A 13494-nucleotide genomic window follows, 5' to 3' on the forward strand; every position below is an offset into this window, starting at 1 on the left:
TTTCCCCCCCCCATCCCCCGCTCCGTGCCACCGCCCTCCATAAACCGCAACCGGCAAATGCCTCCGCCACCTTAGGCCACAAACCCTGCATCGACGACTCAATATAATGGTTCCGTCCATCCCTCCCTCCCTCCGTCCATCCCTCCCTCCCCCATAACGATTGCGCGTGCCCTTGTCAAGTCGTGCTGTTAGGCAGTGCATTGCTGTTGTCGCCATGTGGTATAGTTGTCCCAATCCCACGCAGGGCTCTAGGTGGAATGTAATGAGCACGGGAAGGGTGGTGGCGGTGGTGGCGGTGGTGGCGTTGGTGGCGGCGGCGGCGAGTGAAGAGCCTCGTGCAGCGCGTGCGACCCGCGCGGTGATTGGGAAGGGAAGCCGCCTCCGCTTCCAACAGGAGCAGCAGTGTATCGATGACAGAGAAAATGCCTTTGACGTCGATGCGAGCGCCAACGGGGGTGGTTGGTGCGATTATAGCGACGACAGTGCTCCTGAACGAAGAGCTCAATTGTCACGTCATCCTCCTCCACCCATCTCCGCCACGCAACGACGAGCAAGACCATCCGGACGGCCGAAGAAAAAATCATTAGCATCACGAGTAGCAGGACAGCATACGTGCGATATTCGTCTTTGAGTCGGCACTGACCGTAGTCAGCACAACAGCCGGCGATGTGTCGTTCAAAAAAACGATCGTCGCTCTCCTCGCGTGCAAGGAAACACGTTGCGTTGCAGCCGTGTACGCGAAAATAGTCGGGGAACGCACCGAGCGTGGGCAGGTATGTGTCCGTCGCGTTGTTCACGTTTTGCACGGATGACACAGATCGAAGAGACATCGCCAGTGCAGGGTAAGGGGAAGGCGAAGTCGCCCTCGGATGCACACCAGTGTCCCGGTTGGTATGTAGCGATGACACACCGTGCGTTGTACCAAAGATGGGGGCGTTTTGGAAAACCCCTGCTGTCGGCCATTGCCGCGGTTCTCGTTGAGAAGGGTTGTAGGAGCGGTGCAAGCTGTCACAGCCGACGCCGAACGTGTCGCGAAAGATGGTGATTGGGTTGGTGAGGGAGACCCTATCAAGACACCTGCGCAGCTGATCCAGGTAGCACTCGCTGTACCACGGAGAATTGGACATGGATCGCAGACGGCGATCATTCCGGAGCGCACCAGCGATCAAGGAGATGTAATAGGCGCTCACCGTCACCAGCACACCCCCAGCGCACAGAAGAGGCCACCAGTGTCGCGATCGCCGCAGCATGGGGATGAAGAGATAGTGTAGTGCAAAGATGGCGAGTGTCATCAGCAGCAAGGTCCGCTGATCCGGCCACGTGTCCAGCAAGAACACTGTAGCGAGGTAGGCGTTCGCAGTGATAACGCCATCCAACTGCACACATGTCCGCAGCACCGTCAGCCGTTGCCGCACGCGGGATAAGGAAACCTGTACAATGCCCAGCGCGTAGCGCCGCCAACCGAAGCTCGCGTAAACACACGGAGACAACACTGAAGCAGCAACAAAGAGCAACACACTAGTGACAACACTGACACGGGTGAAGGTCCGGAGCGGCTGCAGGCCGGGCATGACTGACGGTGCATACTTCGCATGGAATGAGGCGCCTCCGCTGCCTTGAGTGTCCGCGCCGCTGCCCAGGATGCTCAAAGTGTCGCCATGCATACCACACATCAACGGTGCCGAGGGTGGCTGCGAAGCCGACAACGTTGGTACGGTGGGTGCATGCATGTAGCGTTGCGTAACAACGAGAAGAAAGTATACAGCACGGCATACCTGCAGCACAACGACGACGACCTGAACTACAAGGGGGCCACCCTTCTCGTAGCGCACTGCTCGCACGGCGTAGCGGACGGCGAGGACACCGTTCAGCAGAAAACAAATAAGGCTGAAGGACCAGTCGGGTCGGATGCGGTCCTCGAACGGGTAGCGGTTGCACGCCGTCACATCCTCGACACTCGTCAGGCGGAAGTGATAAAAGGAGAATACAGACAGCAGAACCACCGTGGCCGTGAGAACCACGAGTGCCACGTACTGCAGGAGCACAAACCCTTGGCCAACACACGCGACGTCGAAGAGAAACGGGTGACCAAGGGAGTCCGGGCTCGTGAGTGGGGGTGGCGGTGGCATTGCCGAAGCGCCCACAGACCCCTCTGTGTGTGCGGCTCGCGGTGGTGAGGGCGCCTGCGAGCCAGACATCGCGTGACGGCTCGCCGCACTGGGTACACTCGCATCGTACGCCTGCGTCTCCGTCGTGCGCTGTGAAACAAACACGTTGTAGTAGGCCACCGTACGAGCAAGCGCGGAGTAGCAGCCAATACAGGCTCGACGCAGCGAAGGCGTTTCACCTTCCACGGGAGTGACCTCTCTCAAGCGGTCGCCCTCGCCAGAGCCCTCTCTGGGACCTCGGTGGCAGGCGCCTGGTATCGCACCCGCGAGTCGCTGCGTGGAGGGCAGCAACGCACAAGATGGCAGCGGTGACGGGGCAGCATCACTAGCCGCCTCCCTTACCTCTCCTTTTTTGTCGCTGCTGCTGCCTTGATTGTTTGCGGTGGTGAAGAGAAGCGATCTCACCACATTGTCTCTCTGCAGCTGCGACTGGTCGTAGTGCGTACTGGGAGATCCCGAGAGCAAAGGTCGGCAAAGGTGGACTGTCCTCCTCGGCCACACGCTCAGAGAACGCGATGGTCCTCTGGTGGCACGGTGCTGCCCTTCCCCCTCCTCCCACTCCGTGTTGTCGTCCGTGTCTCTGCCACTGTCATACCCGTCACTCTCACACGTGCTATCGAGCGGAGAGAAGATGGCCACACACACACCATGGTTAACCAACCAACGCCGTAAGCATTGAAGGGGGACGCTGCAGCACGTGGCCAGACGACGCAGTAGCCAGAGAAACACCTCAGCCGCAAGCAACGTGCCCCCCTCGTCAAAGATATCACCTTCCCATTCCTCCTGCTGCATCTTTGCTGCACTCCCACGTGGGGCCTGTAAAGCTTCTGTGGGCGAAGACACCAACCAGCGGTATCGGCCATCAGGCAGGACGGTGTGCTCTCGTATTCTCTGCGCGGCGTTTGATGTCGCATGAGACGCCGGTTGCCATGAGCGAGCCTGTGCACTGGCAGACCCATGCAGCAAAGCTGACGGTGTTGGGAATCTCAGCTCCGCGGCTGCTGCTGCTGCTGCTGAAGATGAGGTGGCGGCATGATGAGCTCTGGGTACGGACGGATAAGCGCTGCTGGTGCCGCCAGCGGGAAGGCGAGTCGATTGCAGCGACCAAAGTGCAGCAACACCACCAGACAAGCTAGAACCTGCGTGGACATCGTCGGCCCTCCAAATGACTTGCGCAGGAGTGACGAGGCGGTGCTGCTGCTGTGGCGGCGGCGGTGGCGGCGGTGGCGAGGTGAAGCCTGTCGCCACCGCCAGATCAAGCCAGCGCGCTGCCTGTTGTGCCGCTTCGATGGCATCAACGCCTGGTAGGTGCGATGATGCAAAGGGAGGGCTCTCCAGCTCTGTAGAAGGACGTGTTGCCGTCAAGGGCACGTGTGCGGCTCCAATACTGTCGAGGCGCCCAGCCTGGACAAGCGGGGCGTCGACAAGGGAAGCGGTAGGGGCGAGGGGCGCATTAGAATCGACGCAAGGGAGTGCCCGTGAAGCTGTTTTACGCGTGCCACGCTCACACCCATCAACGCTATCGTAACTACAGCTCCTGCTGAAGCTGCGACTGACTCCCCTGTACAACCCATCCTCCTCGCCAGAGTCCAGATCGGGCGAACGGTTGAGGAAGCTCTCGCCGGGCAGCGTCCATTCTGGTGCCGTGAAGTACTGCATGGCGAGCGCTCCACATGCGAGATATTGGCGGTAAGACGACGGCGCGGCAGCAGATAAACAGCCAATACCTGCCGTCGCACCAGAACCGGAGGGGGATGACAGATGTGAGCCACTCACGGCGTCTTCGGTGGCGAACGCTGGGAGAAGCGGCGTTGCCTCTGGTTGCACCACCTCGCCCGCTGCCAGTTGCATTTGGCGCTGCGCCGCTGCAGCGATTGACGCAGCCGCGTCACAGTCATCCATCACGCGCTTTTTCCTTTAATCAAGACGACACATACGCCCATTCGAGGGAGGGGAGGGAGGGGAGGGAGGGAGGGAGGAGGAGGAGGAGGGGGAGGAGGGAGGGAGGGGTGGGAGGGGAGGGGCAGACAGACAGTGGTTGGGGATGCACTGCGAGATTACACACGTAACGATGAGACGAGAGAATGCAAAACAAAATAGCCCGTATATATATATATATATATATTACATACATACGGGGAAAAAAAAGGATCTCGCAGAGGGGGAGAGAGAGCGCACGCGGCGAGGAAGTAGAGTAGCTGCAGGAGTGCGCATGACGTACAGGTGGCGCCGTAGAGAGCCACCTAATTCGGTGACGAGACGGTGAACGACTAGAAGAGGTACTGTAGGTGATCTGTAACTTTGACTCGCGCGCAAATCATGCGAGAAGCAACCGAGAAATCCCCCCCCCCAAAAAAAAAAGAGCAGGATGGAAGGGAGAGAGTGGGTATGATAATGATGATGGCAAGAAGATCCAGACACTGGGAGAGAGCGGGGGGGTTAAGACCGTACCGCCACCCCAAAGCCACGCCGAAAGGGAAGACAACACGAGCCCAAGTCAGCTGTCTTATCCACTCGAGAGCAGCAGCGAAGAAACGCTGCACCGCTCCCTTCAGTGCAAAGGCTACAGCACGCATCTGCAAGAACGCACGCACACAGAAAAACGAAAAAAAAACATGACGAAGAAGATATGAGCAATAAAAAATGAAAAAAAGGGGGGTTCCCAAACAGACACATGTTTGCTGCTGCTGGTGTCATGGTGGGCTTCTCCCTCCTCCCTCCCCTTTTTTGAATGAGCGTGCGTGCAGGTGCGTGCAGGTGCGTGCAGGTGCGTGCAGGTGCGTGTGTGTGTGTGTGTGTGTGTGTGTATATATGTATGCCCCCTTTAAAGGAAGGGAGTAGAAGAGCACAGACAAGATGAAGGATGATAAATGGCGTGCATGAGCCACAAGAACAGAAAAGGGAGAACACGAACAACAAAGAAAAATCTGCCCTGCACCGCGAATCGATAGTAACACCGACAGAGATTGTGTGAGAATAAAGGGGAGGGGGGAGGGGGGAGGGGAGGGGAGGGGGCACGACAAGAAAACAAAGATACACATCGGCGTGGACACTGCTCACGGTGTAACCAATCGGGGAGAACCGCTGCTGCGGTGCAGCAGCGACAGTGGCGGCATTCATGAGGGAATGAAAAGGAAGGGAAAAAATGATGGAGCATTACGGGCACTCACAGAAAAGACACCTCACGTGAATGCATGCCAGACCGAATTTAGCCCAAGAGAAGAAGAGAGGAGAGAGGAGAGGATGGGGAGGGGGCGGGGGGCGGGGGGCGGGGGGCGGGGGGAACAAGGGAGCACTCCAACTCCCCTGTGCACGAATATACCCCGTGCGCATGACAGTGCAGATGACGTTGTGAACCATCGGGCGCAACCGGCCCCATCTTCCCCTCCCCCCCCCCCCCCTCCCCGACCCGCCCAACCCACCACCACCACCACTGCCCCCTTATTACAAGAGCACAGGGAACTCCCCCCCCCCCCGTCTCGGATTATCTCCTTTCCAGACCGCGGTTGCCGCTCACTTAGAGGGATGAACAGTACGCCCCTTCACGCAGACTCATTGAGTGGAACGCTCAGCGCTTGCAATAGAAACCATCTCTTGGGTGTCCTCCCTGTTTGCAGCGTCTTTACTCGGCTTGGACAAGTATTCGTCTTCCGTGACACCGCCAGTAGTGGCGAGGACACCAGCCGCGCGGTTCCCGAGCAGAGAGACAAGCTGGCAGCGTGAAAGACGGCAACGCCCACGGAAGAACAATCCAAGAAAAGTGTAACAATAAAATAGAAAAAGAATCACCCGCATCACCAGCGCTAACGCGGTGATGCGGTATCCACTTTCGAGGGTCACAGCCTCTTTGTACGCTACGGCGACGCCATACACCCATGACATGCTGTATAGAATGATGCTCTGCAGAATCAAGCCAATCGCCTCAATGAGGCACTGCACGCCAGTTCTGCGGGTGTCTCGCAACAGTCTTGAGTGCTCGTTCGCTTCAAACCCGCAGCACGGCCCCCACATGCTCTCCTCCTTCATAAGGCTCGGTTCACCAAAGGCATTGTGTGCGCGGCCATCACCGTGCACCTGCACATTGTAAAGGACTAGCATCTCCTTGTTGAGCGCCTCTTCTCCCATGCGCGCGCCCTGGTCGGATGGGATGCTAATTCCCCTCATGGCAGGGCAGATGCACGAGAAGAAGAAGAGGAAGAGGACCACCAGGTTGGAACACACTAGCAGCGAAGAGCTTCTGCCTGGTGAATCTGGTAGATGGCGGTCATAGCCGCCATCGAATGCGAAGTAGACACGGTTATTCACCGTAAAGCATGGCGTGCACAGGCCCAGGAGCACGATCAGTAAGTTGTTCACCTCCAGCAGTACTAGCAGCACTGCAATAAGGATTTGGGATTGGTACTGACGCTGTGAGAGCGAGTAGATTGGATGCACAGCCAAGTACCTCTCCCCATTCATGCCCACAGCCAGATGGTTTTGTTGGCGCTCCTCGACAGAGAGGGTTAAATAACGGGCATCATACGGGTGTACGGCGGCCGGTACGACAGACACCGCCTCTGCGTTGTATGCTGCCATAACGCACACAGTCACACACACACACACACTTGCACGTATGCACGCAGATGCTTAGTGAATCTGTCTATCTGTCTGCACAAGACGTGCGAGAAGAAAGGGGGTAATGAAGGGAAAGGAGGTGGAGGAGCAAGCACCGTCAGAAAAAAAAAGTGAAGTAGCACAGAAAACGAGCTTCGAGCGCTGGTGCAACACCAATAGAAATGAAAAGCACAACAGCAAAAGGATGATGTATATATGTTTATATATGTGTATGTGTATATCAGTGTGTGGGGGGGTGGATAGGGAGTATGGCTAATGGAGGGAAGTGGAGGCAGGGGAAAGGGGGGAGGGGGGTTGCAACCACTGATTAACAATCATGAAAAATGCGTCAAACGAGCCGTTTGTGAATCACAAATCGACGGCACAGAGGGAAAAGGGGGAGGGGGAGTCATGAGTGCATACATAGACATTGCAAAGTTGTGCACGCAAGCGGGAAGAGGAGGAAGGGAGGAGGAGGAGGAAGGGAGGAGGAGGAGGAAGGGAGGAGTGTGAGAATGAGGAAAAGAATGAGTGCATAAGCTGGTCTGATGGCGGTGTTGGCTGATGGACCAAAGTACGGAGCACATGCGGCTCTCGAACCTCCACCGATTGCAGACTTCTTTGTGGCGTAGGGGAGGAGGATATATACGAGGATATCATCGGCAAGAGAACTCAACAGATGAGATAATCGAGCAAGCGGTATGCTCTTGTCTGCTTCTCTGGGGGGGGGGGGTCGCCGTTACCTCTCTGCAGCACGAGCAACACTTCTGCATGCTTAAAGGTGCGAGTAGTACGGGTATGATGAAAAAAAAAAAACGTCATTGAATGTGAAGGTGCAACAGAGAAAGTGAAAGGTAGACATTGAAGAGAGGAGTTCGCCCCCGGGGGGGGAAACGGTAAAGAGCGGCACATGGGGGTCTTTGCCAGATAGTGAAGAAGGGGGCAGGACAAAAAAAAAGGGAAAGCATCCGGCTAAGCTATACATCAAAATGTGTCACACACACACACACACAAAGCAGAAGCTGCAAAACACCCAAGGGAGGAGGAGGAGGAGGAAATGGAGATGGAGATGGAGTGCGGACTCGAGACACATAGGTGGCACAATTGGACGCACAACACACACATGCTCATTCTCAATCGCCGACAATAATTAACACGCGTGGGCGCACGCTTCATTCTCTCACCTCTGTGGGTAATAAAGAAAAAAAAACACCGAAGACTAACGGAGCTTCCACGAGAGTATGTTGTACTCCGTTGAGTTTAAGCGCTGGTCCAGAAACCGCTGCCGCGCAAAGTAGCGTCTGCGTGTCTCAGCCTCAAAGCGATCCACGTTTTCCTTCGACTCCAGCGTGTAGCATTGATGCGTGATGGGGTCACGGTCGTCTTGTTCGCGATTGCCTCGCGCCGTGCCTACCGCGTCAGCCAGACGCCTCTGTTGCGCCTCAAAGGATGCGTCGCGGAAAGCCTGTAATTTCGCCTCCCGCGCTGCAGCACGCTCCCGACGAGCCTGCCGGTAGTCACAGAGCTGCCCACGCTCGCGCGCGCGCTCCTGGCGAAGGGCAACGTCCGCGGTCAGGTTGGGATCAAGTCGCTGCGCATCCGCCAAGAAGGCATCGCCGCCTCGCCCGCTGTTAGTGACCAGGCGCGGGTTGTCGTAATGCTGCGGCATGAGTTGTAGCAGTGCTACATTTTCGATTCCATTAGTCGCGGTAGGATGCGCTGCAACACGGTTTGATGGCGAACACGAAGAAACTCCAGCGGTGATGCTTGGCTTCACTGAGTAGGCCGGTGATGATGAGGTAGGCGAGCGCGATGAGGATACCCAAGTGCTGCCCGCGTCTGGCCGTGCTGCAGTGACGTTCGGCGCGGAGCACGGCGGGAGAGGAACGATCGGGTGTTGATAGCCGGGGGGATGCTGCAGTACCTCTGCCTGGTGCTTGCGGACACCGCGGTACGGAATAGGCTTTAGGTGGAAGGGTATTTCGTTGCCGATCATCTGTTGTCCTGTGCCAATCTCGCACGGAGCTCAATCTGGCGTGTGGAGGGGGAGGGGAGGGGGGTGGGGAAGAAGCGATCCCGGAAAAAGATGGAGATGGTGAATGTGGGTGCTCTCTGGCACAGAAGGAACTGTCAGGAGATGATATGGAATAAAAGCTACGATGTTGGATGCGAAGAAAGGTAGCAATATCGAAAACTGTGTAGATCACAACAAGAAAGAGGAGAAAGACGAGGTCCATAAATCAGCGGGAGAGAGAAAAAACGTCGCCCCAGTGAATACATGGCCCCCTCCCCTCCCTCCCCCATTGGCGTCCTCCAGTAGAGCGCCTTTTTCTTTTTTTTCCTGCTTAAGCACACCCCGGCTTCTACTGGCATTCCATGTCATCGATGTTGCAGATGGGGTGTGCTATATATACGAGTGGCTCATTCAGGGGCGTAGGTGCAGTGACATGGACGGGGGAGGGGGAGGGGGGGGGGGCAACGCTACCCGCACCCCCCCCCTCCTTACCAGCACAACCACGTCGCATGACGCAGAGCTACCATCTTTCCTCACGCACCCCTTCTTTTCGTATCCGTTGCGCTCGTGTGGTGTGCAGCTCCCCTGTGGAATCCCGGGGACATCACAATATTTTTTTTGTGTGTGTGTGTGTTTTCTCCGTCTGTATAAACGCACAAATCAAGACATATTGCTGAGCAAGAGCTATCGTTCACAACGTTGATGAGCGCGGGATGCATACCTGTCCAGGCAAACGTTACACTGACCGACTCGCACGCTGACATAACAAACAAACACGGTATTCTCGCCAAAGGGGTACACAAAGTGTGGAAAAAAAAAAGACCGACAGATGACCACAGAGAGAGAGAGAAAGAGTAGAGACAACAACAACATAACTCTTCCCCCCTCCCCCAAAAAAAAAGACTGTGTATACATATATTAGCACCGTACGCGGGCAGTGTACACAACAGCAGCAACAGAAGACAGTCAACGACAAAGGAGGGGAGCGGATGAGGAGGAGAAGCGCTACGCGCACATTGACACACAGACTTAATACCGACAGATAAATATGAAGAGATGCACAAGAAAATGGCACCGGCTGCGGCGATGCAGGGCAACGTGATACGGGTAGTGGGAAAACAAAAAAGAGGATGGCGGTCCTGATACCGTGGATGAGTATCGGGAATCAGAGGTAGGAGACGGGGATATAGAGAGAGCGCCAAGAGGGGGAAGGAGGGGGAAGGAGGAGGAGGATCACCGCAGACACATGCACACGCACAGAGAGAAAGAGAGATGGTCGAGCCAGCGGCTTTGAGAATCTCTGAGGAAACAGAGCGATACGATGGCAACGAAGAGGAGTTTGGGGAGGAAGGGGGATTCTCCTCCTCAGTCGTCTCGGCCCGGGTTCGAAAAAAAAAAACTGGGCTCATCGCACCACTTTCTCTGCCTCCTCATCATTGACGTCATCGAGCTGGTCTCGTGTGCTACGACGCGTTTGCAGTTGAAGCTGCTGCACATCCTCTCTCTCCCCTTCTGTGAGATCCTCGTCGCTGGAGCCGTAGTCGCCAGTGCCAATGGCTCGTGGGTATCGGCTGCCAACAGAGCCACCGACCACGGCTTCACAGGTGCCTCCGGGGAATGCACTGGGTGTGGCGTTCGCCAAGGGCGATGCAGCGATGCCGGCCTCGGGTGCTGATGATACGGCGGCCATGTTCGCCTCAGTTCCGCTGGGAATGTCTGCCACGTACTGCGGTGCTGGCGGTACAGTCGTAGAAGACATTCGTCCAGTGGAGCCCGCTGCCACTTGCGCTGCCGTGGGCAGAGCATCTTGCATCCCTAGACTCCCACGCTGACCCTCGCAGACAGGCACTGCGAGGGGCATGGTAGGGCGAGCAGCAGCTCCTGCTGCTGCAGCGGCATCCAGCCACGGCATTGGTCGCATCAGCTCCGCTGGCGCACATGGCAGTGGCTCTTCCTTGAAGAATGGGTGCTCCAGCACCTCAGCAGCAGATAGCCGACGTCGCGGATTCCACTGCAGCACCGACGCGAGGAGCTCCACGCCACTCGCGGGCATCAGTGAGCCCTCTGATGCCACTGAAACGTCGCCGTGTGCTACAGTTGGAAGAACAGCGCCACGTTGGAAGAGGCTCGCCAGCCGCGAGGTGCGGTTCCAACGCGGCAGCGACTGCATCATTGTCTTTGTCTGAGGGAGGTGATATAATCCAGGGAACGACTCCTCTGTTGGGATGCCCAACACCTCGCAGACGGCCAGGAGGTGTTGACTGTCGGTCGAGGCGTGGAAGAGTGGACGGCGCAGGAAGAGCTCAGCAAAGATGCACCCGGCCGACCAGACATCCATCTTGTGAGAGTAGTCGACGACGCCGAAGTGCAGCTCTGGTGCACGATACATGAGCGTCACAACGGTAGGGGTGAGTGCCTGGCCTTCTCGGTAGAGGCGGCCAAGGCCAAAGTCGCACACTTTGACGCAGCCGTCCTCGCTCAGCAGAACGTTCGACGTCTTCAAGTCTCGATGAAGAATACGACTATCGTGAAGGAACGCCACGGCTCGGAAGAGCTGGTAGACGATGGACTTGGCGCGTGCCACGTAATTCTCTGCCGCCTGTGGATGCGCGTTGCGTGGCGTAATGTGGAAGTAAGGCACTTGTGCAGTCGTGCGATGAGACTCGTTATTCCCGCCGTCGCTCCCCCGCCGCTCCTCCACCGCGGCGTACCGCCGCATGTAGCCCCCCAGGTCGTAGGGGCAGTACTCCATTACGAGGAAGACATCCTTCGCTTTACTGGCAGCGCCGACTGCAGCCAGCGGACGTGTAACGGCAGCGTCCTGAGCCGAGCCCTTTTCACCCGCGGTTTGAGCTTGGCCATCTGAGGTGGTCTTGGCGCGGTGCGAAGGTGAATCGTCGGCGCTGTCAACCCTCGCCTTCTTCGCTGGATTCTTATCCGCTGTGTCTTTTACGGTTGAACGGACCCGCCGAGCTGGACAATTACCATCTGCGGCTCCATCTACGCGCTGATCGCCGGATGACGACTCGGACGACGAGGAGGAGGACGACGACGACGAACGCGACTTCGTCGGGGACGCCAAGCGGTGCGGAACTGGCGTGGGGTCCAGTAAGACGAGCTCCAGCGCGCCCATGATGTTGGGATGCTGCAACCGTAACAGCAAATCGATCTCCCGCATCAAATACGGTGGAAGCCCCACCTGCGAGTCCTCCAGCCACATTTTTTTAATGTGTTTAAGTGCATATGTGCGCACGTGCGCTGGCAGCGACGCTTTTGGCGAGGCCTCTGATCCCTGCTGAGCTGTGTGGAGGTGAGATCGTCGCCGGTGCTGTCGCTCGTGATCGGCTGTGGTGACAGCGCGGAAGACGACGCCGTAAACACCCTGCGAAATGCGGCCTACCCGCGTGTAGTAATTCACATCTCGGCAGATGGGTCGAACAGAGCCAGAAACGTCAACGTGGGCCACTGCACATGCCTTATTGTATGCTATATCAGAAAACAAGGAAGCGCTAGATGCAAAAATAGAGGTGTTCGACGAACTAGTCGTCGTCGTGGTGGTGCCGGTGACGATGGGACATGACCTCTTGTCTATGGTTGTCCTATTAGACGTCTGCGTGAGTCTTTGCGCGGCCAGCACCTCTCGCATACGCGCAACAGCCTTTTCCACTACTAGGACTTGACTGTCCTTTACGCTGCCACCACAGTCGGCACCCGAGCTCCCTGCCGCCACATTGCTTGATACATGGACGTCATGGGAGCCGCACCCATTCTCGGCGATGCCGCCTACCACCTCCCCAATCGCGGGTGCCACATCACCATTAAAGCCTTCGGATGCTTCAGCGGCGGCGGCGGTGGTCGAAATCGGACTGCGCTGGTGGTCACTGAGAAGCGTCTGAAGAACCGACACGAACATGTCGCTCGTGAAGGGCACACATAGCGGATCCCCTACGTTGTCGCGGTACTCCAGCCGCGCTGAGGACGGAGAAGCAAATACGGGTGGCGGCGTCGGTACCGCCGTAGAAGCCGGTAATGACGACGACGTGGCTGCACTGCCACCCCCCGCGGTATCCGCGTCGGTGGCGCTGAGCACGGGTGCATCTCTTCCCGCCGCGTTGGCGGTGGGGACGATGGCAGCGCTGTTGATCGCCGTCGGGGGAGCTGACGCAGTAGTGGCAGCGGCGGCGGCAGCAGCAGCAGCAGCCTTCTCCTGCCTCACCTTCCGCATACGCTCTAATAGAGAGTTGACCTGCATGGTGTCGAGCGCAGCTGTGCTCGACGTATTCGCGTGGCGTTGCCTGAGAGCGACGTCCTTCTTAATCACTACTCTGTCCGCCTCCTTTTACAGCGGGCTTCACCAGTTGCCGAGGGTGCCAGAGGCACAGCCAAGAACGCCTCGAAATATGCAGGGAGAAGAAGAGGGAAAAAAAAGAGGGGGAAGGGGGGCCCAGGCAGAGCAAAAGGGGAAACACCCGTCAAGCATGTGCGCACTGTCACCCCATGCAAGGGCGCAGCGCAGTAGGAAAGGTGGGGAGAGGGGGAGGGGGGGAGGCAGGCGAGGGTCGTGGTGGCGCACGTCAGAGAGATGAGCAAGAAATAAAAAGAGGATAAGTAGAGACACAGAATGAAAGAAGCGTGTGACACGTGGTGAGCGCCGATGGGAGAAGGCGAGAGAGGAGGTGCAGTCCGGACTTGTTGGGAGGGGGGGGGAGTAAGGGGCAT

The 13494-nt window shown here is 57.4% G+C and overlaps 4 protein-coding genes across 4 annotated transcripts; all 4 read right to left on the reverse strand.

The window, feature by feature from the left end:
• Positions 1–248: 248 nt before the first annotated feature.
• JKF63_03370 (uncharacterized protein) lies at positions 249–2960 on the reverse strand (the record flags this gene model as incomplete). Its single annotated transcript, XM_067899374.1, has 1 exon — positions 249–2960. The coding sequence occupies one exon, from the start codon at positions 2958–2960 to the stop codon at positions 249–251; it is 2712 nt and encodes a 903-aa protein (XP_067756164.1).
• A 2760-nt stretch (positions 2961–5720) lies between these two features.
• Positions 5721–6743, reverse strand: JKF63_03371 (uncharacterized protein; the record flags this gene model as incomplete). The annotated part of the gene is made up of 1 exon (XM_067899375.1): positions 5721–6743. The coding sequence occupies one exon, from the start codon at positions 6741–6743 to the stop codon at positions 5721–5723; it is 1023 nt and encodes a 340-aa protein (XP_067756165.1).
• A 1237-nt stretch (positions 6744–7980) lies between these two features.
• JKF63_03372 (uncharacterized protein) lies at positions 7981–8757 on the reverse strand (the record flags this gene model as incomplete). The annotated part of the gene is made up of 1 exon (XM_067899376.1): positions 7981–8757. The coding sequence occupies one exon, from the start codon at positions 8755–8757 to the stop codon at positions 7981–7983; it is 777 nt and encodes a 258-aa protein (XP_067756166.1).
• Positions 8758–10180: 1423 nt separating this feature from the next.
• JKF63_03373 (uncharacterized protein) lies at positions 10181–13027 on the reverse strand (the record flags this gene model as incomplete). Its single annotated transcript, XM_067899377.1, has 1 exon — positions 10181–13027. The coding sequence occupies one exon, from the start codon at positions 13025–13027 to the stop codon at positions 10181–10183; it is 2847 nt and encodes a 948-aa protein (XP_067756167.1).
• Between the last annotated feature and the right edge of the window lie 467 nt (positions 13028–13494).

This window comes from Porcisia hertigi, chromosome 27 (genome assembly GCF_017918235.1).
Source record: "Porcisia hertigi strain C119 chromosome 27, whole genome shotgun sequence".
Lineage (NCBI taxonomy): Eukaryota > Euglenozoa > Kinetoplastea > Trypanosomatida > Trypanosomatidae > Porcisia > Porcisia hertigi.